At 37.3% G+C, this 23949-nt stretch overlaps 1 protein-coding gene across 1 annotated transcript; it reads left to right on the top strand.

Moving 5' to 3' along the window:
• The first annotated feature begins 19287 nt into the window (after positions 1-19287).
• Positions 19288-22572, top strand: LOC18444449 (uncharacterized). The gene has a single exon (XM_006854622.4). The coding sequence runs from the start codon at positions 20941-20943 to the stop codon at positions 21919-21921; it is 981 nt and encodes a 326-aa protein (XP_006854684.1). The 5' UTR covers positions 19288-20940; the 3' UTR covers positions 21922-22572.
• The last annotated feature ends 1377 nt before the right edge of the window (positions 22573-23949 follow it).

The raw sequence follows: 23949 nt of genomic DNA, 5'->3' as shown, positions 1-23949 counted from the left end.
TCTATCCTTGGGGTTAGGTATTCTATTGCCCCAACACTGGATTGAAAGAGTGAAGGAATGTCATAGCTACTACCAGATGGAGTCTGCCCTTGAGGTAGACTTGGGCTGGAGTGATGATTAGAGCTAGACCCCTGACCTGTAGTGGGTTGGATTGGCTGGCTAACTGCTCTAGGATCATCCTGGTCTGAGCCAAAATGTTGGACTTGGCCTATGGCTTGAACTTCTGACCTGACTTTCCTGGATTGAGCATGCTGGATAGTGTATCCTCTATTGAGGAGGTCTTGAAAGTAAGCATGCACTTTAGGATTGTCTTTATATCGAGTTAGGTCAAAACCTTGATCTTCTATGGTGATGGGTTGCTTGGGTAGATTTTCTTTAGTTGTATATGAACCCACTCGCCCACTAACTAGCTGATTGTCAAGATTGGAATGTTGGGCTGGTAATTGACCATTGGGGTTCACACGACTAAGATCGACTGACTCAGAGATTTGGTCTGAGGCCTTATTTTTGTTGTGTCAACTGGATTTGAGGTTAACCCCTATGTCTTGGAGGATTGCCCTCGGCCTGACGCCTTGACTATTCAAGGTGTTACGAACCTTACCAACCTGTTGGCTCGTGACTTCTAAAGGGTGCCTTGAAGGAAGCTTGGACGGCTAAGTTTGGTTTCGTGTAGGTCGAGAGTCAGCTCACTGACACGAGTGCTATGGATGATTTGTGAGGGAATACTGTGACGGTGCCTCTCAAGCTGACTAGGTTCTTTGGATCTAGACTGAGCTGGGGCCATAGGGTTGGACTTTGCTCTGCCATGATTCTGGGTCATAATTCCTAGACTTGGTGAGAACTAGACTTGACATCTCATAATAGACCTACTATGTCTCTAGGGGCAAAACCCTAACTAAGATCTAGGCTAGGACTAGACTGGATGAAACCGGTTAGTCTCAATGAGTTTTGGTTTGAACCATGAAGTAGGGTAAGCCTAGTCTAGCTCTAGAGGAAACTCTAAGCTTAGACCTATACTATAACCTAGACTAAGATCTAGACTGGATAGGTACGAGTCTCGGCTCCGACCAAGAGCGGGTTTGGGTTCAAACCTAAGTGTGAGCCTGGTTCGAACCTGGACTGAGCTGGGTGCAAGCCAGGGCTTGAACCAAGAGGGTTGTGATAGTCAGTCTGAGCATGGAACCAAACTGGACCAGAGATGAGCTAGGAACGAGCCTTCGACTTGGACCTGGAGGGGGCCTAGGTTCAGACCTAGATGTGAACCTAGTTCCAACTTAGGCTAGGCTGGGTATAAGCCTAAACTTAGACTCAGAGAATTTTGGTGATCAGATCAGGTGTGGACCTGGACTGGATCAAAGATGATCTAGGAACGAGCTTTCGGCTCTGGCAAAAAGGGGGCCCAGGTTCGGACCTAGGTGTGAACCTGGTTCGAACTTGGGCTAGGATGGGTACAAGCCTAGACTTAGACCTAAAGGGTTCAGCTCGGACCAAAAGCCATTTCGGACTGCGATCTAAGATTTACCAATCCGAAATAAGCAAGCAAGCACACAAAAACATTTAACCTAGTAAAGTACTATAGGTAGGCTTGGCTTGAGAGTGGGTTCTTAACTATGAAATGCGGCTAGGCTAATATAGGTCCTCACATAGGTCCTGGCCTCTTGTTATTGGATGTTCACTAGGTCCTACTATACGTAGAGTTGCTTTGAAGCAAAGGATTAAGGAGGGGCGCTCATAGTTAAAGTTACACGAATCCCAATCGCCTAGACTCTCAAAGCTAGGTTCCCCTCATGTCGTTAACGCGAATTTTGGGGGTTTTCAAAATATTTGTTTGTTGGTTTCCCAGGCATTCTCGGTCCGGTGTGTGCTGGAGTGTGTAAAGAAGCACACAATTAAATTAAAGTCAAGCACACAATGCACACAAAACAAGCAAGGAAATAAGTGAGTGCTCGACACTGATCGTGCTTAGCGATGCGCGCTTCCAGGCGAAACTCTCTCAAAGCACAATATGGATGGAGGGATAAGCAACCCCTAAGAAGGCAAATTCAGAACAATGAGACCAAGAACGGTCCATGCTAAATCGAGCACGGCCCGAGTCAAGGGTGACTCGAACGGGACACGGTTTAGGGAGGATGCAAGCAGCCCTCGATGTATATTTATTTTTTTAAGTTCGTTTGTATTTTTTAACCTTGATGAAATAAATTTAAACTAAGCATGATGAAATCAAAGAAAACCTGGTTTCAGTCAAAATTAACAAACTAAAATAAAATAAAAGAGTCAGAAACAACACAGACCTATCTGAAGCAAAATATATTTTTTATATTTTTTAAGAAATTATTTTAAGTCAAAACTTGGTCAACAGGGAGCTAAAAGTCCTTGGAATTGGCCTCTGAGGTCCCAAAGGTTTTTTGGGACACTTGCAGTTGGGAAAAATGGATGGTGTCGCCCGGAGCGGCACTACTAGTGTCGTCCTTGCAAATGGGTGACACTGCTAATGTCGCCCAAAAACAAATTGTTTGTTTTATTTTTTTTATATTTTTATCTTGTTAATCTTGATGAAATAAGACTACTTTAAACTAGAAAGAAGTATGAAAAAAATATTTATGATGAAATAAAATTAAAACATAGAAAAGTAGAATAGTGTAGATAGAACAATAAAATGATTTTTTTTTGTATTTTTAGAAAATTTATTTTGCTCTGAAATTTTGTGGAAAGTTACCAGACAGTCCAAGGACCCAGCCTGAAAAATTTCAAAACAATCAGACTTAGGCAACGGGGGGCACCAGAGGGTGTGTCGCCTTGGACCTGGGCGGCACGACTCGTGTTGCCTGTGCAGCACGCCCTGTGCTTGGGCGGCATGTCTTGTGTGGCACAAGGCAAATAGAGTCGCCCAAATAATTTTTATTTCTATTTTATTTTATATAGAAAATAGGACTACTTTAAACTTGGAAGAAGTATGAAAAAAAAAATATATTTGTGATGAAATAAATTAAAACAAAGTAAAGTACAATAGTGTAGATAGAACAGTAAAATATTTTTTTTGCATTTTTTAAAAATTTTATTTTGCTCTGAAATTTTGTGGACAGTCACAAGAGAGTCCCAAGAACATATATGCAAAGTTTCAGAGGATTCTGAAACTTTTGATTTAGGCGACACGGGGGGTGTCGCCCTGGATCTGGGCGGCACTGGTGGTGTCACCCAGAAAAATTAGGGTTTTGGATCCCGAAAACCCTAGATCTTGGTTACTACAAATTCTTGGGACCTTTTGTGACACAAAAAAGTAACAAACAGTAAATAAAAATCGTAATTTGGCGCTTGGATCAAGCTCGAAATGCCCCACAGTGGGCCAAACTGTTTATGATGAAAAAATTCTGTCAGATGTTCTGATGAAGATATCTCGGATCTTGAAACCCTAAACTGATAAAATAATATAAATAAGATGGTAAAGAAGGTGGGACAAATCAAATTCAGATCTGAGGCCAAATCTACCCGGAAACGAGCAGATCTATTATCAGATCTGTGGTAGAGCTAACATGATCCAATGAATTACAAAATACGATTTTTAAGTAAACAAACATATCAAAATAAAATGAAAATAATAAAAGAAAAAGAGATAAAATGGGAGAAAATGATATCGAAATGGACCGGATGGCTCGGGACTCCCGAACCTTTTAGGGCTCACCCGTATCAGAACCGGTCATCTTTTATCGCTCTGATCCAGATATTAGCCAGTAAGAGTCTTTAATATAGGGTGGTTGTGCCTTATAGATGGTTCTTGGTGTCTTAGATTTAAGATCTCTCAAGCTTAAGGGTTGAAGTTTCAAGGGGCTGGGGGTTTCCTGAAGCTATCCCTAGGGTTTCTCATCTCTCTGAGTTTTCTATCTCTATCCTGAATCATTATCTCTCTATCCCAGGTTTTCTCTTTCTCTCTCTCTCTCTCTCTCCATATCTCCCTTCAAATGACCACATAAAGAGGTCTTATAGGGGTCAAAACTCGTTGGGAAAGATAAGCACGCGTAACAAGCCAATCCCCGGTTAAAACGTCAAATTTTGAGAGTCACAGATTTGGGCAGCATGGGTCATGTCATATGGGTGGCACAACCCGTGTTGTACACACTAACTTAGGTCCAAATTGATATTTTTCACTTCTGTGTGTTTCTTAGCCTCTTGTGAAGCTCAAAAAATTTGGGTCAAAACAGATTTTTTTACTATTTTTAATGAATATTTTGGTAAAACAAGGCAATTTTAGGATGACTTGGGTGACACGCCTTGCGTCGCTTGGGCAGCATGCCCCGTGCCGCCCATACTAAAACTTGTCCAAAGTGATGTTTTTAATTTGGGTTTATTCCTCAGCCTCTTGTGAAGCTCTCAGAGAAAATTTCAATCAAAACAGTTTTTTTCACTATTTTTAATGAATGTTTTGGTAAAACAGGGTGTTTACAAAAGTCTGGGTCACAACAGGATTTCTACAGGGTTCCAGTTAGGCAAACTGGTTTTGGGTCACAAGGTAGGTCGTGTGAACTATGGATTTGGGTTTACGAGGTTAAGTGTGATCCTATGGGTTCAGGAAACTATAGAATTTACCAGATTTAAAATGGGGTATCTAGAATTTTCTTTATTTCTTTTTTATTCACTTATTTAAAGATGATTACATGGATTTCCTTGTGAGATCGTAAGAGCCCAAGATGCTTGAAGTTTCCCTTGGCCTTTGGAGCTCATATTTTGTGTTTCGCAAAACTATGAGCAGTTAGGCTCTTGTTGGGCTTCCTTTTTGGAGAGGTCTCGATGTTCTTCCCAGAGTACGTTGAAGTTTTTCGAGTCTCCAATTCAAGTCACCTTGCCATATCTTCCCAGGTTGGTTATGTTGGGAACCTGTAGGGATTAGGAGGAGTCTCCATCCTCAGGGTTTGCTTATGCAATATTGTTGTAGATTGTAAGTAACTGTTTGTACTTAAGGTTTTGGATCCGAGGCTCCTTTTTGGAGATTTTTTTTTTTTTACTCATGGTGTCCTTTTCGAGTTTTCACCACATCCTTTATTTTCACTATTTTCTTTCTTTTTTTTTCCTTTTGACCCGTGGTGCCTTCGTTGGGTTTTCACCACGTCCTTTTTTTTTCTTTGTTTTTTGAACTTCTTACAGGTATTATTTCTTGAGATACATCACATTAATGAGGTCGTTGAGTTCATACCCCTCTTGATTTTTTATTTTCTAATAATTGCCTGCATGCACTCGGGTTACCATGAATGGTCCCTCCCAATTAGGTTTAAATTCACCTAATGGGTGAGGATTTGCAGGAGCATGAAAGATTATCTTAAGTACCATGTCTCTTTCTCTAAATTGTAAGGGAACAACTTTACTTTGGTATGCCCTTTCGATTCTACGATGGTAAGCTACGATATTTTATGTTTCTCACAGTTGTCTTTCATCAAACGTATCGAGGGCACCGACTTGCGCTTCGATCTTTTGTTCGTCATCTAAATCATTATGAATGAGCACTCAGATGGATGGTATCTCAACTTCAATGGGTAGCACAGCTTCCATACCATACACTAACGAGTATGGGATCATGTTAGTAGGAGTCTTCTCATTTGTTCGATAGGCTCATAACACATCATTTAACTTTTATTTTCGTGTCAATCTTTGCCACCTGCTATCATTCTGTCTATAACTCTGAGATGTCCTTTGTTTGTGGTCTTTGCTTATCCGTTTCCTTGAGGGTAGTAAGGTGTGAAGAATTTATGTGTTATCCCAAACCTTTTGCACACCTTAGTGACCCTTTCATTTTTGAAGTTGGTTTCATTGTCCGTAATGATTGATTCTGGAACGCCAAATCTGAATACAATGTTATTTTTTATGAAACGGGCAACTTGCTGACCTTTAATTTTTAGAAATGATGCAGCCTCTACCCATTTTCTGAAGTATTATGTAGTCAAACGGTGGCCATTTGAGGCTTTTGATGAAATCATTCCGAGAATATCAAGATCCCACATGGAAACGGGCCATACGGGTAGTGTTGAGTTAAGTGGTGTAGACGGTGCATAGATGAGGTCTCCATAAAACTAACACTTGGGACACCTCTTAACAAATTTTCCAATAGTCATTGGCCATTGTGGTCCAATAATAGCCTTTGCGTCTGATTTTCTGAGCTAAGGCAGCTACCTTAAAATGACCACATTCATTGTGTAATTCTATTAATACCTAGTCGATTTCTGGCTGATCGAGGTACCGTAAGATGACACCATCAAATGATTTCTTGAGCAGAAGATTATCTCTTATTATGAAACTCATAGAAAACCTTCGGAGGGATTCCTTCTCTTTTTTGGTGGCTCTGTAATGATATGACTCATCTTTCAACAATGACAACAAGTCGTGGAGCCATGGTTTTGCCTAGACTATCGCATCTGAGGTCACAAAAGACACTTCCTCATTGTTCTCATTTTCTTGTTCTACTTCTTTTCGATCCTTGGTGGGGAAGGGTCATGTTTGTGCTTGATGTAAAATGACAGCGTGGTGACTTCTAAAGGGATATCGACCATCAAAGCAAGGGTCGCAAGGGTGTTGGTGAACCGATTGTTTTTCCTAGTTACATGTTGGAAGGTGATTTGCTTAAAATATTTTCTCATCTTTTTCACCTTTTCTTTATAGGGTTTGAGCTTTTCTTCTTTAACATTCCAAATCCCCTGAGCTTGGTTTATGACAAGCAGAGAGTCACCAATGACTCGTATTTGCTAGATTTTTAGTTCTATGGCATTCTCGAGCCTGGCTATCAGGGCTTCATATTCAGCAATGTTATTAGTACATGAGAAATTCAGTATGATGGTTGTTGGCATTAAAATATTTTCATGTGAGCATAATATAACCCCTACACCTGACCCGTATCTAGTCCTTACACCGTCAAAATATAGCTCCCAAGTTGAGTCCTCAATTGTGAAGATGTCATCTTTAGGGAGATCCGTGTTAACGGGAGTGTTATATGGAAGTGCGTGTTCAACTAAGTGTTCAACAATGACTTGTCCTTGGATCGATTTTTCAGTGACATTCGATCTCAAACTTGTTCTCCGCTTTGCTAAATGTTCATTAAGGGCTGGTCTTTCCAATAGGTACTTGAGTGGATCTATTTTTTAGATGTGCTTGACTGTATGAGATAATACATAACGTCTTAATTTTTTCATTGCCCACAGAAGTGTTAAACAATGCTTCTCTACATCTTTGTATCTCGTCTCATAGTCGACCGTGATTTCGCTAATGAAGTACAGGTTTATTCTTTTCCATGTTCATCATATTGTCCAAACATTGCTCTCATGGTTTTTTCTTTCACAAATATGTATAGGAGCAGCCGTTTGTTTAGATTAGGAGGACTAAGGACATGAGGTTTGGTTAGGTATTCCTTGATTTTGTCGAACACCTCTCGGAATTCATTGTCCCACATGGGGTATCTTTCTTAAGGAGCCTATTGAAGGGTGCGCACTTGTCTGTCAGTTGTGAGATAAAATGCCATATGCGAATTTCTTTGATGTTCTGAGGAGGGGGCATTTTGGTGATGGCCCATATTTTGGACGGGTTTGCCTCATTGCTCATTTGGCTTACTATAAAGCCTAGTAATTTATCGGATTCAACTCCAAACTCACATTTCTGTGGATTGAGTTTGAGTTGATGTTTTCGAAGTCTTTCGAAAATGGTTCTCAAGTTAGTGAGGTGATTGGACCTGGCCTTTGACTTGACTAGAGCCTTCCATGATGCTGTGCATTATGTCATGGAAGATGCTAGTCATTGCTCGTTGATAAGTTACCCCTGCATTTTTTAGGCTAAAGGGCATGACATGGTAGCAATATGTTCCTCATTGCATTATGAACAATGTTTTAATTTGGTCTTCTTTTGCCATGAAGATTTGGTTGAAACCCGCGAAGCCATCCATGAACGACAACATGTCATGCCCCTTCTCGACCAAGGCATCCATATTTGGTAGGGAAAAATTATCTTCTGGACATGGTTGGTTTAAGTCTTTGTAGTCGACACACACTCGGATCGTCCCATCTTTCTTTGGTACAACCAAAAATATTCATTACATTTTTATAGAGCAATCTGGAGGGATTGATAATGTTTATTGTACACAAAAATACATCCAAAATGTAATTGCCAACTCCAAAAGAAAACTAAGAGGAGGATGGAAGTCTTGTTATGCAATGGCTTTATAAAATGAAAGAATTGAACCCATCTTATTTTTATAAAGTGAAACTAGATTAAGACAATCACATCCTGAGCGTCTTATGGGTAGATGCATTTTCTAGAGTTTCGTACCAGTGCTTCTCTGATGTGGTAACTTTTGATACAACGTACAAAACAAACACCTACGGTATGCTATTTGCACCCATTCTTGGTGTAAATCACCATCACAGTACAACTTTCTTTGGATTTGTGCTCATTTTAATGAGAATGTCGAATCATTTGTATGGATATTTGAAAATTGGTTAGAAGCTATGGGGGGACGTCAGTCTGGAGTTATTCTCACTGATCAAGACCCTGCAATTTTGAATGCAATGAGACGAGTTTTAGACCAAAATAAGCATCATTATTGTAAGTGGCATATACTATCAAAAATTAAAGAAAAAATCTGCCATGTCTTGGGCATCCATCCAAATTTTTCAGAAACCTTCAGGACTTGTGTGGCTAGTGCAACAGTGGAAGAATTTGAATTGGGGTGGATAAATATGATTAAGAATTATGGCCTGGAAAGTAATGAGTGGCTTACTAGGCTCTATAGTTGTCGCATGCAATGGGTCGATGCATACTTGAGTGACATGTTTACAGCGAGTATGACTTCCACTTAAAGGAGTGAAGAGATGAATAAGCACTTCAAGATGTACATAGCCTCTTCAACAAGCTTACGTACATTGTTGGAAGTGACGACAAAGGTGCAAGATAAGAAGGTACGAAAGGAAAGGGAAAAGGACTTAAGAGATATTGATACTACTCCAATATTAAGAACAACTTCTTTTATTGAGGCCCAGACAGCAAAGATCTATACTCAAAAGATTATGAAGCGATTTGGAGAAGAGGTGAAGAATGTATTTGAAATACCCCCACAATACATAATGAGGCATTGGAGAAAGGATATAAAAAATGGGGTTTTTATAGATGAGAGTGGCAATCAAATTCAAGAAACATCTCAACTACCACGCTCCATTCGATATAATGAGGTCTATCATGCAACTCGATACCTCGTCGAGCGTGTATCAGAGAGTACAGAGCTCCATGAATTTATAATGGCCATATTACGCAGCGGAATTTGTCAGGTTGATAGCCAATTTGGGCATAAGGGAGGTCCACATAATGATGTCACAATCAATTGCAATGCTGAAGAGTATGGTAATGTTGAAGCAAATGCTAATATCGATGAGAATGCAGCTAGTTGTAGTGACAAACCAATTGAAAGTGAACATTGCCAAAATATCCTTGAGCCTCCACAAGCATGAAAAAAGGGAAGACCTACCAATAAAAGAAAGAAAGCTCGATCAGAAGAGTGGAAGCCGAAGGAAAATACCAATACGTCAAAGGAAAAGACCAGGAAGTGTGAAGTGTGCAGTGTGCAAGGGCAGTGGGCACGACAAACGGAATTGTCCATCATTCATTCGTGCAAAGTAATAATGCATAGCATTAGTATCTCTTGAATTTTCATTGTACAAGCTTCTTAATTCTGGATGTAGCAGAGCTTACTTATAATTGTAGAAATTTTAAATGTAATATGAAATGCTAACAGTGCAAATTCATCTTTAGGAGCACTATGAATTGTAGTGATTGCTTGCTTATTGTATAGTGATTGATTGCAGGGATTGGTTTTGACGTTGTGGCTATTGTTGAATAGCATTAGTATCTCTTGAATTTTCATTGTACAAGATTCTTAATTCTGGATGTAGTAGAGCTTACTTATAATTGTAGAACTTTTAATTGTAATATGAACTGCTAACAGTGCAAATTCATCTTAAGGAGCACTATGAATTGTAGTGATTGCTTGCTTGTTGTATAGTGATTGATTGTAGGGATTGGTTTTGACACTATGGATATTGCTGAATAGCATTAGTATCTGTTTCTTTTTGGTTTGAAATGAAAATGCTTGAAAATGCTGTGAAATCTATTTGAAATGAAAATGCTTGAAATGAACTACGTTTGTAAGTTGCGTACAAGTTTTCTAAGTGTCAATGGCTCATTGGTTTGAAATGCAAATGCTGTGAAATCTTCGTTTCACTGGCATAACACAATTTCTACCCCCGAATGATCTATATTTAAGCCTATTTGATCTAGTGAGAAAAATACTACTGTCTTTTCCAACATTTTGGTAGTTCTATTTTGCTGATGGAAATTTTAGTTTGACTCTGACTCTCTTCAGCCGGAATTTCTGAGTGGCAATAGGGTCTATGTTAACAGGCTTTTGAACATTGCATTGAGTGATTGACTCTACACTATGTACATAATGAAATCAATTCAAGTTGGGTAATAAGTTAGGATTTGTGAGAGGATGTTGTGCTTCCTTTAGAGGAGAAATAAGTTACGATTTGTGATGCAGGTTGGTTTTCAGTCGAATTTTCCCAACCAATAGCAGATCATCTTGGAGCATCATGCTCCAAAGAGCTCGATGAAGCAGTCACTCATGTGGTTTTTTTCTTTGATATTTATGTTAGGATGAAACGTGATTGATCCATATGTACATATGACCTAGTGAATAGTTTACATAAAATAAATTGACCAAATACCCTCGAAATGTTTCGAGAGTATTTTTGTCTTTTTATTTTACGAATAATTTTTTTTATATTTTTATTACGTGCGCCTTGATGAGAAGTACACACGCCTAAAATTTCAAGTGATTTGGATTTGTAGAAAAAAAACTAAAATTTAAACTCAAAATACACTCATGATCATCAGATCAACCTAGATTCAATCTAGGCCGTTGGGCTCGTATGTTCATATGAGCTAGTGGGCTAATCCCAGCTTTTTTCATATATATATATATATATATATATAAAAACAAGACACAATAATTATATTAATAAAATAGTTGGACCGTTAGTTACAATTGTTTTTAGATGGACCACCTATTTGTGTCCATCTTTATGATGGATGCTTTATACCGTTGACTGCATAATGTAGAAATGTGGTCTAGCCCACATGAAACAATTGTTCAAAAGTTTAATCTAAACGATACAATTTTTGTGAGTCAACCTACTCACCTATTATCGTGTGATCCCTTAGCTATTTAACATCCATTTCTAAGATGGATGTTAAAAAATATTACATCCACTAAAAGTTAAAATGAACGGTGAAGAGAGGAATTCAAAAATAATATCTATATTTTTTAAAAAAGAAAATTTTGAAATTTAGATCATTGTCGTGGTTGAGATTATTGAACTCTAAACTTTTTAATTGAAAATACATCTTTGAGATATATTTTGTAGGGATATAGTGTGAGTTGGTCGACGCACCAAACAATTTTCCTAATCTTAAAACATGGTGATCATGAATATTAAAAAGCCAAAAGTTATTATACAGCAGGAGTACCTTGTCCATTTACTCCCTTGTGTAAATACCGGATAGATGAGTAATTTTGGGACCCCGAAATTTGGGGATACATCCTCTTCAAGTCGTAGACTAACTTTTGTAGAAATCGTTTTTGAATTGAACTCTCTATGTACTAAAAAAAAGAATAATGTCTCAAGATTGAGTAGATACCGTCCAACTTTTGAAGAGCAATATCTAAGGGTCAAAAAACTCAAAATTTATATTTTTATTTAGAAAATAATCATCTACTGATTCTTAGGTGGTTTCAAAAATATTTAGACTAAGAAAATCCTCCCAAGTGAGTCTTTTGACCAATGGAGTAGACAGTATGCTCCAACAAGAGCATAATATATGTGCTCTCTTAAAAAAGAAATGACAAACTGAAGTAAAAAATGTATTTTTTGAATTTCTTTTACACCATCCATTCTATATTTTAGTGAAGGGGCCATTTTATGAAGTCCATCTTAAATATGTATTATTTATGCTTCATTACATAGAGCAATAGCTACACAAACTAGTTTTCCTTTTAGAAATATGGTACTCCTGTAATAAAGTCCCAATATGGGATATGACACTAGAAGAAAGCTACTATTATTAAGAGTTGAATCTTGGTGGTTTCCAAGGGACATTTTGCCAAACTAACCATTGAATGGATCCAAACCTGTAACATCGTTACCCTTGGGGGATGAGGTTGACCCTTTCTTATGCTAATCTAATGCGCAAATTGGGGTTGTTTAATGCCTTAAACAAGACTACAATATTTGCTTGTCTTTTACTCTGAAGATGCCCATGTGTGGGGCTAAATGCTGCAAGACTTGTAATCACCCATATAACACGCAATATCAAGGGAATCAAAGAATGGTTATTGTCATTCCACTACATGCTAAATGGATGCAAGTGTTCAATTCACCCTTAAAAGCCTCATTCCATTTTCGCCAGATTCATTCCACCCTATCAAATTTTAACCACCTGTTATATGGGAAATAAAGGATAGACAATGAAGGTAAGGCATCATGTCAAGGGTCTAACTTGTTGGAAATAGAAGGTCAAAACAAATTATGAACAAAAGAAGTTCCAATCTCACTTATTCAAGGCACAATAGATTGTTTTCTCAAAAAAAACATTTGCCCCTTACTAATAAGCATCAGTGCATCTAAGTTTCACCAGGCAAGGATACATAAAGTAAAGTATTGTAAACACTAAAGTAAAGTATCGTAAAAACTATCTCACAAATGCAATTACATAAGTGCAGAGAGATCTTGAGCACTAAAGTTATCTCTATCTAGATAGTGAGTTCTCGTAAAAAACACTTTAAAATACACAAAAAACTTCATATATGTGCAAATTGAAGGAAACAAGTACCATTTTAACCACTCCGTATGACTGTTCAAGTGCGTATTGGGTGAAGAGTTATGTCTCTTCAAATCTGAACCATCAAAATGGTCCATCCATTGCAACTAACATGCAAGTCAATAGCACAGGGTGTCCCTTTGGGATTCGAAAGAGCAACCGTCATGCTCTATATATACATCTTTACTGGTGGAGCACAAGTAGTAGAGCACACCAATCCACCGGAGCTGCGCGTCTTCACTAATGGGGCACATAGCTACTGGAGTGCACCAATCAATCGGAACTAGAGCACGAATCACTAGAATGCACCAATCCACTTGAACCAATAAGGCACAAATCACTGGAGTGCACCAATCCATTGAACCAATAGGGCACAAAACATCGGAATACACCAATCCCCGGAACTTTGCATCTTTATTGGTAGGGCATAATTGTAAAATGCATCATCAATTACCTTTGCACTCTTGCACATGCACATGTGTGTGCACATTCACAGACTTCGTGTGTTCCACATAGACCTTTTCTCGCTTTGGTTCTTATAACAAAAATGAAAAGATAAACTCATATTTGAAAAAGGCTTCCCTCGTTCCATTCTTCAAGATAAATAGGCCATTACTTCTCTCCTTACAAAAAAAAGACAAAATAAAACATTTTCCAAGGTACTATAGTACAAAAATATATATTATTTTGACATTACACATAGCATTTTCTAAAGCAATATACAACATAACTCATTCACTAAAGCTACCCTAAAGCCAGTGTCAAAGCCCTAAACTAGGGTTTCTTTGGCCTTCCATTTTCTTTTGAGTTATCAGATTCCTAATAAGTTCTATAGAGAATATTATTCTCGATCCAATAGTATTACAAAGCACATTGAATTGTTATTGGATGACTCACATTGTTTAATAGCAAATGTGGCCTCTAAGATTTTGATCGCCAATGCAAGTGATAGGAACTCTAAAGCAACTTCTTGATAAAAACCTGATAAAAAACAAACTTCTTGATAAGATTACACGTCATGTACATATGATTTTTTACGTAACGCCCAATGAATGTGTCGTTTATGAATTCACTCTCACTAATGAATTTATTGTTTATGTTGAGAATCAAATGAAGCTGAGGAAGGTCAATAAGATTAGTAAGGACTGAGAGAAGGTTCATTAGATTAATTTGTTCATGATATAAGAGAACCAACCACTATGAATGTGCCTACTCCATTGCCCATAAATAAATACTTATACTAGTTAGGTATACACACCCAAGACAGGGAAATTTCGTGGAGTGACCTAATCTAGTTAATGCCTACTTATGTCATAGTAGTGAGAAGAATTTACACATACAACCAAACCCTTTAAATACTTTATAGGCTGTAATGCATATATTTTACTTTACAAAATCTTCCGATGTTTCTCAAATTTCACTATCTTGGCGATGGCCGTCTCTTTAATCTATTGGCTTTGAGGAAGAGAGATAAGGTCGTCTCGATTCAAAAACTAAGATATATAAGATTAAGCACCCTTGTGCATGTCTAACCCCATTTCTTTAAGGATGGGGTTTCTCTGAGTCAGTCGCTTTATATGTACATATGCTGCCTCCCACTAAAATTTATTTTAGATAATTTTGTTTTTAAATTTTTATAGATTCATCATTTAGACTAAGATGATTATAAATATGAAAAAAAAAAATTTTAATTTTTAAAATTAAAAATATAATTTTTTAATATTTTTATGCACTATCTACCCTTTAGATAACGTCCATCTTTAGCTTGTCAGCGGGCTCTTGCAGCCGTTGACTAATGAAGCGTTTTTCTTTCTTAAATAAGAAGCTAGAGGCTATTTTCGCTATTTCCTATTTTATGAAGGCTTTTTACACGTAGGCATCATCAGCAGTCAGCAAAAGTCAGTAGCTACCCCTTGTCGAACCTTTCTCCCGCTCTTTCCCAAAACTTACACTTGAAAAAAAAACAAATTTCTATATGACCCCTAAAGCCCCAAACTTGAATGGATATCCCCAAGACATCCCGCATGGCATCGAGACCACATTGTTCTTATGGTCAGACTGTTGGGGGCAGTAGACTTGGTTGAAAAATGGATTGTTTCTTTTGTTAGTTTGTCTAACTGAACAAAGTTTTACAATTTCAAATATATTTAATAAATTTAAATTATTATTAATTATTTAAAAAATTGATTAATTTGTATCGCTATATAACCAATTTTGACTGGACACGACCCTCAATAGTTCAGTAACCAAATTTAATTGCGATATCACTTAACACTACTTAATACAACAAAAGCCATTGTTAAGACTTAAGACACATGTACTATGGGAAGAGCGTATATGCTATGCTTTTGCGCTGTTTAGTAACTCCCTCGAGGAAAGCAACTCCCTCGAGGAGAAAACCTACTTGAGGGAAATTCTTTAATCTAAAATTTCAGTAGCTACCTAAGAATTACTATATGATCCAAGAATTACTATACGATCCTATTCAAAAGAGAAATTTTGAAATGTAGGTTTTTTTAGCACTTAGATCTGATTTCGCTTAGCACTTAGATCGGATTTCGCCTTCAAAAAAAAACTTGAATGGTATTTGTTCAATCTTGAGATATTATTTTTTCCAAGTGCATAAAAAATGCAATATGGATTTTATTTTTTATTTTTTTTTATTTTGAGGTTAGTCTATGAGGTTGAAGAACTTAAATTTAGAATCCCAAATTTCTCCTAAATTCTATTTAAACCGAGGGAGTAAATTGATAGTATACTCTCACAGGAATATAACTCGTTTGACATGCGAAACTACGGAAGGTGGTAATTGGACCGTTGATCATGTGTCTCATCGACAAAGGATGGTAGAGGCAAGTCATTGTTAAGCTGACGGGATGAAAGCAACCACTCATCTCCACTATCCGGTGGTGATGATGGACTATCCGGTGGTGATGACGGATGGTGGATGATTAGTGTCTGTACGTCCTATCATAAATGTATTCATGCTACATGTAACGTTTGTTTCCTTTCTCTCCCAAAAAAAAATCTCTAAAATTTGGGGCCTACCCAAAGTTTACAGTTTGAACTTTAACTTAGATATTCCGCCGAAAGAAATCTGGTCCATTTGCCATTAAAAAAACCAAAAGATTTCCTACTGCCAAGGGAGTATGGTATGCATCTACCCCCTCGGGCAAAAGTTACACCAGGAATATCTTTTGGATGCCATGTTTTGAGAATGTCTCTAGAACCTGACAACTAACACAAAAGAAAAGAATGAATTAACTCTCACTCTCTAGATGCCTAAAACAAATCGCATCCCAACATTACAGCACAACTATTAAATTTTTGGAGGGGAATGATGTAGATGTTAAAGAAGTAAAAAAGTCCAATTTTTTTCTTTGAAAATAATCATTTTGGTTATAATTAGATGGATCTTAAAATTTCAAATTAAAAAACATATCTCCCAAAAAAGTGTTTTTCCTAAGGGAGTAAATGCATAGTATGCTCCTAAAGGAGCGGTACTCATACAATAAAGAATATAAACAACTAGTGCATCCTGTACAGTAGGACGCAGAGGTTTGGGCTTTATGAAACTAAAATAAAGATCATCTCAAATCCTAGTTCGAAAAAAAAATGTTGGCGACGAAAATCTCTAAGATGGCTCTAAAATCAATTTCCAACACCAACAATAAAACTTGAAAAGTAAAAAATGGTATAGATCTTACAGATATGTGAACACTTATTTTTAAAAAAAAATGGATGGTCTAGATAATTTGTTATAATATACATTATTTTTAAAGTTTGAAATCTTGATATGCTTTTTCTCAATCATAATATTCAAGTGGGGATAATCAACATAAACGTTTTTCAATGCTTGACTTCCAATTTTAGATGAATTATGAGGTGAGGACCTACTTAAGTTTGATATGGCTGCAGCCCTATCAAAGCATTTCCCTTACAGAGGATTTATATAATGTGTACATTAACCGAGTCAACTTGAAAATGCCCGAGTCAGCTGAGAATTGGTGGGTGGAAATTTCCAATTGACGAACCTATAATCACCTGATTCCCTGATTTACAAGTTTTCTTTTATATCTGCCCACGGCAATCTGAGTTGGGAATGAACTGAATGAGATGGATTCAAAAATGCTCCAACAATTTAGAATGTAATAGTGTCAATCTTGGCTTGGAAGGATTTTAAAGGATTTGTCATTAGACATCAGAGAAGTTGCTTAATTAAGACCAAGAAAGATTCAGACACGCAATCCGAGGACTCTCCCCCTAATTAGCTGCCTAGAACTCAATTTTGATATTAGTGTCTCAAGCAATGCAAGTCCTATTGTTAGCAAGAAAGGGGCTGGGGTCGTGGTGATAGCATCCCCACACTTAGTCACCACATTGTATAGTTGATGGAGCAGAATGATGGGGTTTGAAATAAAGAGTTGCTTGTTATTCCCTCGTCGTGATAGAATCATTATCGAAAGAGACTCCGCTAACATCATCAGGTAGCTTTCTCCCGCTGCCACTGCCCCTTGGATCCTTCATTGTATATTTCTTGTTCGACACTACATGTTACTCAAATGTTGTTAATGTTGAAATAAAAATTAAAGGTATTTAAAACCCCTAACCATGGTGTATGTATGGTACATACTACATGACCAACTACATGACCATGTGGCTCAGGTATGCCTTTCCATGCTCATAGCTTATTAAGATTCGATTATGCTGCAGAATATAGCCAAGGTGGGTAACCACCATCTTTTTTGGGGGTTAACCACCAAGGTGGGTAACCACTATCATCCCTTTGGAAACTATTTGACGGTGATAGAGAGGCAGATATATTTTGGAGGGTCACCTCCCATATTAAACCATTAAAGCAATTGACGGTGATAGAGAGGCAGATATATTTTGGATGGTGTCCTCCCATATTAAACCATTATATTTACTTTGTGAGGCATGTAGGGGGTGCTCATCTTAAAAATCAAAGACGCACCTCCAAACTTTATGGGAAGACGGAGTTTTCAAATAAAAAACTTTTAGGTCAGGAAAATATGTCTCTAGTTCTAAAAATAAAAATTTAAAGCTCAAGAAATGGAGAGCGGATCAAGTAGATTTATAAACAATTCAAAATCTTAAAAATAGATGGGATGGGTGATATATCACACGTATAAAATCTCAAAATTAAAACGATCAATTCGATTGTTATCCAACATAGATGGGAAATGTTTATATAAGGTGCCACTCTTATTATGTACAAGTACGACAAACCTCTAGATTTTGCTAAAAGACCTAGTTTAGGTGTTTGAAACCTTATGATGGCTTAAAAATCCACGTTTAATTCTAAATGATAAAATTTAAAATTTTAAAATAGTGCAGATTAAATAGATCTATAAACACATTAAAAACTTGAAAATAAGCTGCCTATATAACTTATTACATGATGTACTATTTTTAAAAATTGAACTTTTTTTTTTCTTTTTATATCCATATATCTCGAAGTTGAGATGACATTGGAAAACTTATCTTTGAAAAACTCTTTGATACTGGATTCTTGAGGTCTATCTTATTTTTGTACTATAGTATAAGTTTCAACCTCCTATAAATATTTTTGAGAAAATTACCAAAAAAAAAAAAGAAGACAAAAACTATACTATGCAACTTCCCCCCAACCTAACTTTTTCGGTTACTTTTTTATTCATAGTATACTTTCTATACAAAAAAAACCCAACCAAATAAAAAAAAAAAAAAAACCTAAACTACCCTCCCTTATTGTTACTTTACCCACGTCTCTCTCTTCTCTATCCCACTAAAATACGGGGCTCCAACACTTCAGTCCAGTAGAAACGCTCTGTCACAGTGTAAAGTTCGGTACGGCAGTAACGCTTCGACACTATGTAAAGTGCGGTCCGACAATAGTACTCCGACACTGTGTTAAGTAAGGTCCGACCATTGAAAATGGCAGTTCAGCAATTGCAAACGGCGAACGGTCCTGTAATTGAGATTCGATGGTTCGGGCGGTTGCAAAGGGCGGTCCGGCACTTGTGCGCTCCTACTTCACTATCGCAATATGCTAGAGGGGTCCAAAAGTCAACTTCAAATTTGTCAAAAATGATTTTTTTTATATATAAGGGTATTTTCATCTAAAAAATGAATTTTTTCTCTTGAAGATATTTATTTTGGAGAAAAGAGTGAGAGAAAAAAAAAATAAATTAGAGGTAAATTGCATAAAAGGTGTGATCTTGAGATTTTTTATAATTTTCCAAACTTTTTTCATATAAGCTATCGTGTGATGCAATAAAGGGGCATCATCGAACAATTTAGAAGGCACATTTTTCGCTGACGTTTTCACTTTAACATAGAAACCGAATTTAAGAAATTGTTGAGAAGGAGCTTCACTTCTTGCCAATGGTTTAAAAACCGGATCGGTGACCCGGATCGGGCTTTTCAAAAATCGATCCGGATCGGCGAATCGGCGATCCGGATCGGAATCGGGTGAATCGGTCAGAATAAAGCTTCAAAAAAATCCGAAAAAATTATTAAAATTCATTATAAATATTGGTTTTTAGGAATTCAATAAAAAATGAGGGTACTCCATTAAGAATTTTCATGTTTTTGAATGAATATGCAAATATTGATATGAAGAATTTTCATGTTTTTGAATGAATATGCAAATATTGATATGTTCTTTCCCTGCATGAACCGCCGTTCAGCATTTAATTTACAGTATTTCGTGCTCATCCCTACACTGTTGCTGTTGGAACTCGATATGTGAATAATATGGTTGGGATAGGGTGGCCTCGGAATCATCATCTCTCTCGTTTTCTCTTTGAATAATATGAATTAAAAAAAAAAAAAAACAAATTTTCAAAAAAATCTATCATGGATTAAAAAAAAAATCACAAATTTTCAAAAAATTCTATCATGGATTACAAAAAAAAATTCGATCATGGATTAAACAAAAAAAAGCACAAATTTTCAAAAAATTCAATCATGGATTACATAAAATTCGATCATGGATTACATAAAATTCGATCATGGATTACAAAAAAAAACAAACAAAAAAAACAAAAAATTCAATCGTGGATTACAAAAAAAGAAAAAAATAGTTCGATCATGGATTACAAAAAATTCAATCATGGATTACAAAAAACTCTATCATGGGTTACAAAAAAAGCAAAAAACAAAAAATTCAATCATGGATTAAAAAAAAACAAACAAACATTTCAATCATGGATTACAAAAAAAAAACAAACATTTCGATCATATATTACAAAACATTCGATCATGGATTACAAAAAATTCTATCATGGGTTACAAAAAAAAAAAAAAAAACAAAAAAATCGATCATGGATTACAAGAAAAGAAAACAAACATTTCGATCATGGATTACAAAAAATTCTATTATGGGTTACAAAAAACCAAAAAATTCGATCATGGATTATAAAAAAAATCTATCATGGATTACCAAAAAAAAAAAAAAAAAAAAAAAAAAAAAAAAAAAAAAAAAAAAAAAAAAAAAAACAAAAACAAATTCCGTACGGAATCGCCGATTCACTGTTCGGACTCGCCGATTCCGTACAGTGAATCGGAGATTCACTGTACAGAATCGTCCGGTTCTCTCTAAAACCGGACGATTTCCGATTTTCGGGGCGATCCGGTTCCTTTTTCACTATTTCCGAGTCGAACCGGGCGAGTCCGATTCGACTCGGCGTTTTTTAAAACGCTGCTTCTTGCCATAAATTTCAACAACCAGTTAATCCACCGCCTACCACCGGTCACTCGCTTCCCGTACAAAACTACTTCTCCCGTCAACCGGTAACTCCCACTCTCTCCACTATTTCAAAGCCCATCCCCAAGGAAATCAAATAGTTTCAGCAGAGAGAAGCTCGCTTTTGATGATTGATCAAAGAGATTTTCAGAACCATCTTCCTAAGATTAGAGAGAGAAACCCCTTCCTGGGGACTAATTAGAGATAGAAACTGGTAATTTTTGTGGGAGATTAGAGAGATAATATCTCTCTGTTTTTTTTTTATGAATTTTTAGAGAGAGAAACTCAAAACCATGAGCTCCATGAACACGTTTGCAGCTGCTATAACGGGGATTTTTGCAGTATTTTTCCTCGCCATAGTAGCCGAGCTCTATTACGTTCTATGGTGGAGAAAACGATTCCGGGAAGAAACTGCCGTAAGTTCAATTTCCGGCGACCTATCCAGTGAATCTTATCAGAGCCAATCTAAGGAGCTCCTCTACTTCTTATGCTGGAAAAACCAAGCCACGGCCGCTGCAACGCCAGTCAACTCAATTACTGCCGCTTTTCCGGCGACTTCGCCACCACAGCCTGACAATTTCCAACATTCCTCGGCTTCGCCACAGTCGGAATCAGATGGATCCCTGTGTTTTACCCCACCTCCCTTGCCAGAATCCGACGATTTTCTGTACTTTCCGCCTGAAATGGACCCCGATTTGCTGAGGCTTCATAGCCTTATGGGATATCCTAGGGTTTTGTTCACCATCAAAGAAGGGAGCAGAGAAGATACAGAGTCAGAAGATGCGAGATCGAGAAAGAGCAAGTCAAGAACAAAGAGCTTGAGCGATGCTTTTCTGGAATCGGCGATAGAGACGCCATTTTCAACTCCTTGTTCCTCTCCCCCTTTCTTCACACCTCTCTCCTCGCCTGCACGTGAGCTCGCCGGGAAATCTGTCCGTACGGTTAGGCATGCCGACTTTAACCCAGAAAACGTTATCTGGCAGCCGGACAGCGGGAGGAGATCGCCTGAAACTTTCAGAGAGCCGGAAAATTTAAGGAACTCGGTGGGAGACAGCCTCAGAGCGCCGGAAAATGTGTTGAACATGCCCGGAAACAGTATCACAGTGGCGGTAAACTTGCATGAATTGCCGGGAGACGACTCGAAATTCAGTTTCCCGGCAACCTTAGGGGAATTCGCCGGCGACAGCAACCGCTCTTATGTGGCTATTACGATCGACGCTGACCGGGAAAGTGCGTCGGGAAATGAGGTTTTGAGCCAATCGAGTATTGTTTAAGCCTTGGGAAGTGACGGTCTTTTTTATTACTTTTTTTATTTGTGTTTTTGGATAATGTCTAGAAATACTCTAAACTTTTCTCCAAATGACCAAAGAACCCTGAGCTTTGGAATGCCTTTCCAAAAGATCCTCGCCCCTAAAATCCTGCAAATGTTCAAGTAGAATTGGGCTGGGCCACTTGGCTCTAGAAAACTATGGCCAAGGCTACAATATGTGGCCCAAGGTCCGGGCTAGTGCTGACTTGATTCGGCCTTCTTTTTTTTAATTCTTTTTTTATTTTTTTTATAGCCTCGGCGACCAACCTTAGGTTGAAGATGAAATACGGCTGCTTTTCTGTAAAATACCCTGAATTTAAATCCTGAGCCCTTTTACTTACGCTCACTTAAGCTTTAATAATTTACCTAGATTTATGTGATATTTGATAATTGATATACTTCATGTTTAATTGAAGTCTCGTTTTAAAAGAGGGGACTTTGCAGAGGGCCGAGTTCGAGATATTTAATTGAACTTGGCCTCCTTTCGGGGCATTTGTGGCATTTAAAGAAAGTGTTGGGGCCGTTCATCTTATCCCGTCTCCTTCCTGTAAGGAACATCAATGCTGTATTTATTTTCATGTGCAGTAAACTGACTTTTCGATTTGGAATGTAAAAATTGTGTGTTATTTTTCTTGGTTTGAACTTCTGAATGTAAGGATTCAAGTACAAAGTGGCTGCTTGTTTCAGTTTTGTCAGGTAGGTGATACGTGTATAGAGTATTTAATACTCAAAATAGTCAATAGTTTTGAATCTTTTATTAATGAGTTGAAAAATACAGGTGATACTACTAAATAGATTTTAAGTGCTCAATACGTAAAGGAAAAAAGTTTATATCGAGCTGATATAAGAAAATAATGATTTCAAATTTTGAAAATAGTATATTTTATAACGCATTAGATAGTCAATTTTCAAGTTTTCATTGATATATCAATCTATATTATTTTTGAAGTTTTAAATTTTATAAATAAATATAAAAATATATTTTAAGGCTATCACAAGATCTTCAATATTAAAACCACATTTGCTTGACACTATTTGAAATTTGGCTTCAATTTAATTGTTTAGACTCTAGAGCCTACAAGCCGCACCCATTAGTAAATTTGATATGAATATCATTCACATTTATTAGTATGGGCTCGTTGATCATTAAATGCATTGGGCCAACAACATAGATCTTTTGAACCTAACTCATTGTTGTAGTAGCAAAAGGAAACCAAATTAATGTGAAAATGTTGATGCATACAAAAGATCCTTTTGTCGGGAAAGAGAGGGAGTCATCGAGCACATGGATCAAAATCGACGGTGAGGGTTTTGCTCGTCCCATGTTTTGTGATCGTGTGGGTTGCGGTTCCAAGTTCCAACCCGAGAGAGAGAGAGAGAGAGAGAGAGAGAGTGAGTTTGAAGGGGAAGGAGCTTGTTTTCTTGTTTATACAGCCTTGAGGCTTGGGGTTCAAACTTAGCCCCATTTGCCATGTCCAATTAGGGTGATTCCCATGCGGGATGGAGTAAAATGAAAAATTTACTAAAAATGGGGAAAGGAGGCTTGAATCGGCCAAGGTCTGATTTCTACTTGCATTGCCCAATTGGGGTGATTCTAGGGTCTATTCTTTTTATGGGTAATTCAGTCGGGAAGATAGACCCCTACGGGGTGATTCCAGAGTCTTATTCTTTTTTTGGGTAATTCCGTCGGGAAGACAAGCTCCTACGGGGTTATTCCAAAGTCTTATTTTTTTTTTTGGGTAATTCAATCGGGAAGACAAGTCCCTAAGGGGTGATTCCAGAGTCTTTTTTTTTTTTTTTGTGGTAGCATCCCCATTCCCTAGTCACCACCTTGTGGTATCCATTTTTATTTATACTACCCTACTAACACCTTAAAAACACAACTAACTTCTAAATTATTTTAAAAAAAAGGGTAGGGGCATTTCTTCCCCACTAAATTATCCAAAAAAGCAAAGGGAAAGGTTTTTATGCTTCCCTTATAGCATAGAAGTTC

Source organism: Amborella trichopoda, chromosome 11 (genome assembly GCF_054954075.1).
Source record: "Amborella trichopoda isolate Santa Cruz 75 chromosome 11, AtrichopodaSantaCruz75HAP2 v2.0, whole genome shotgun sequence".
Classification (NCBI taxonomy): domain Eukaryota; kingdom Viridiplantae; phylum Streptophyta; class Magnoliopsida; order Amborellales; family Amborellaceae; genus Amborella; species Amborella trichopoda.
This window is presented reverse-complemented; position numbering and strand designations above follow the sequence as displayed.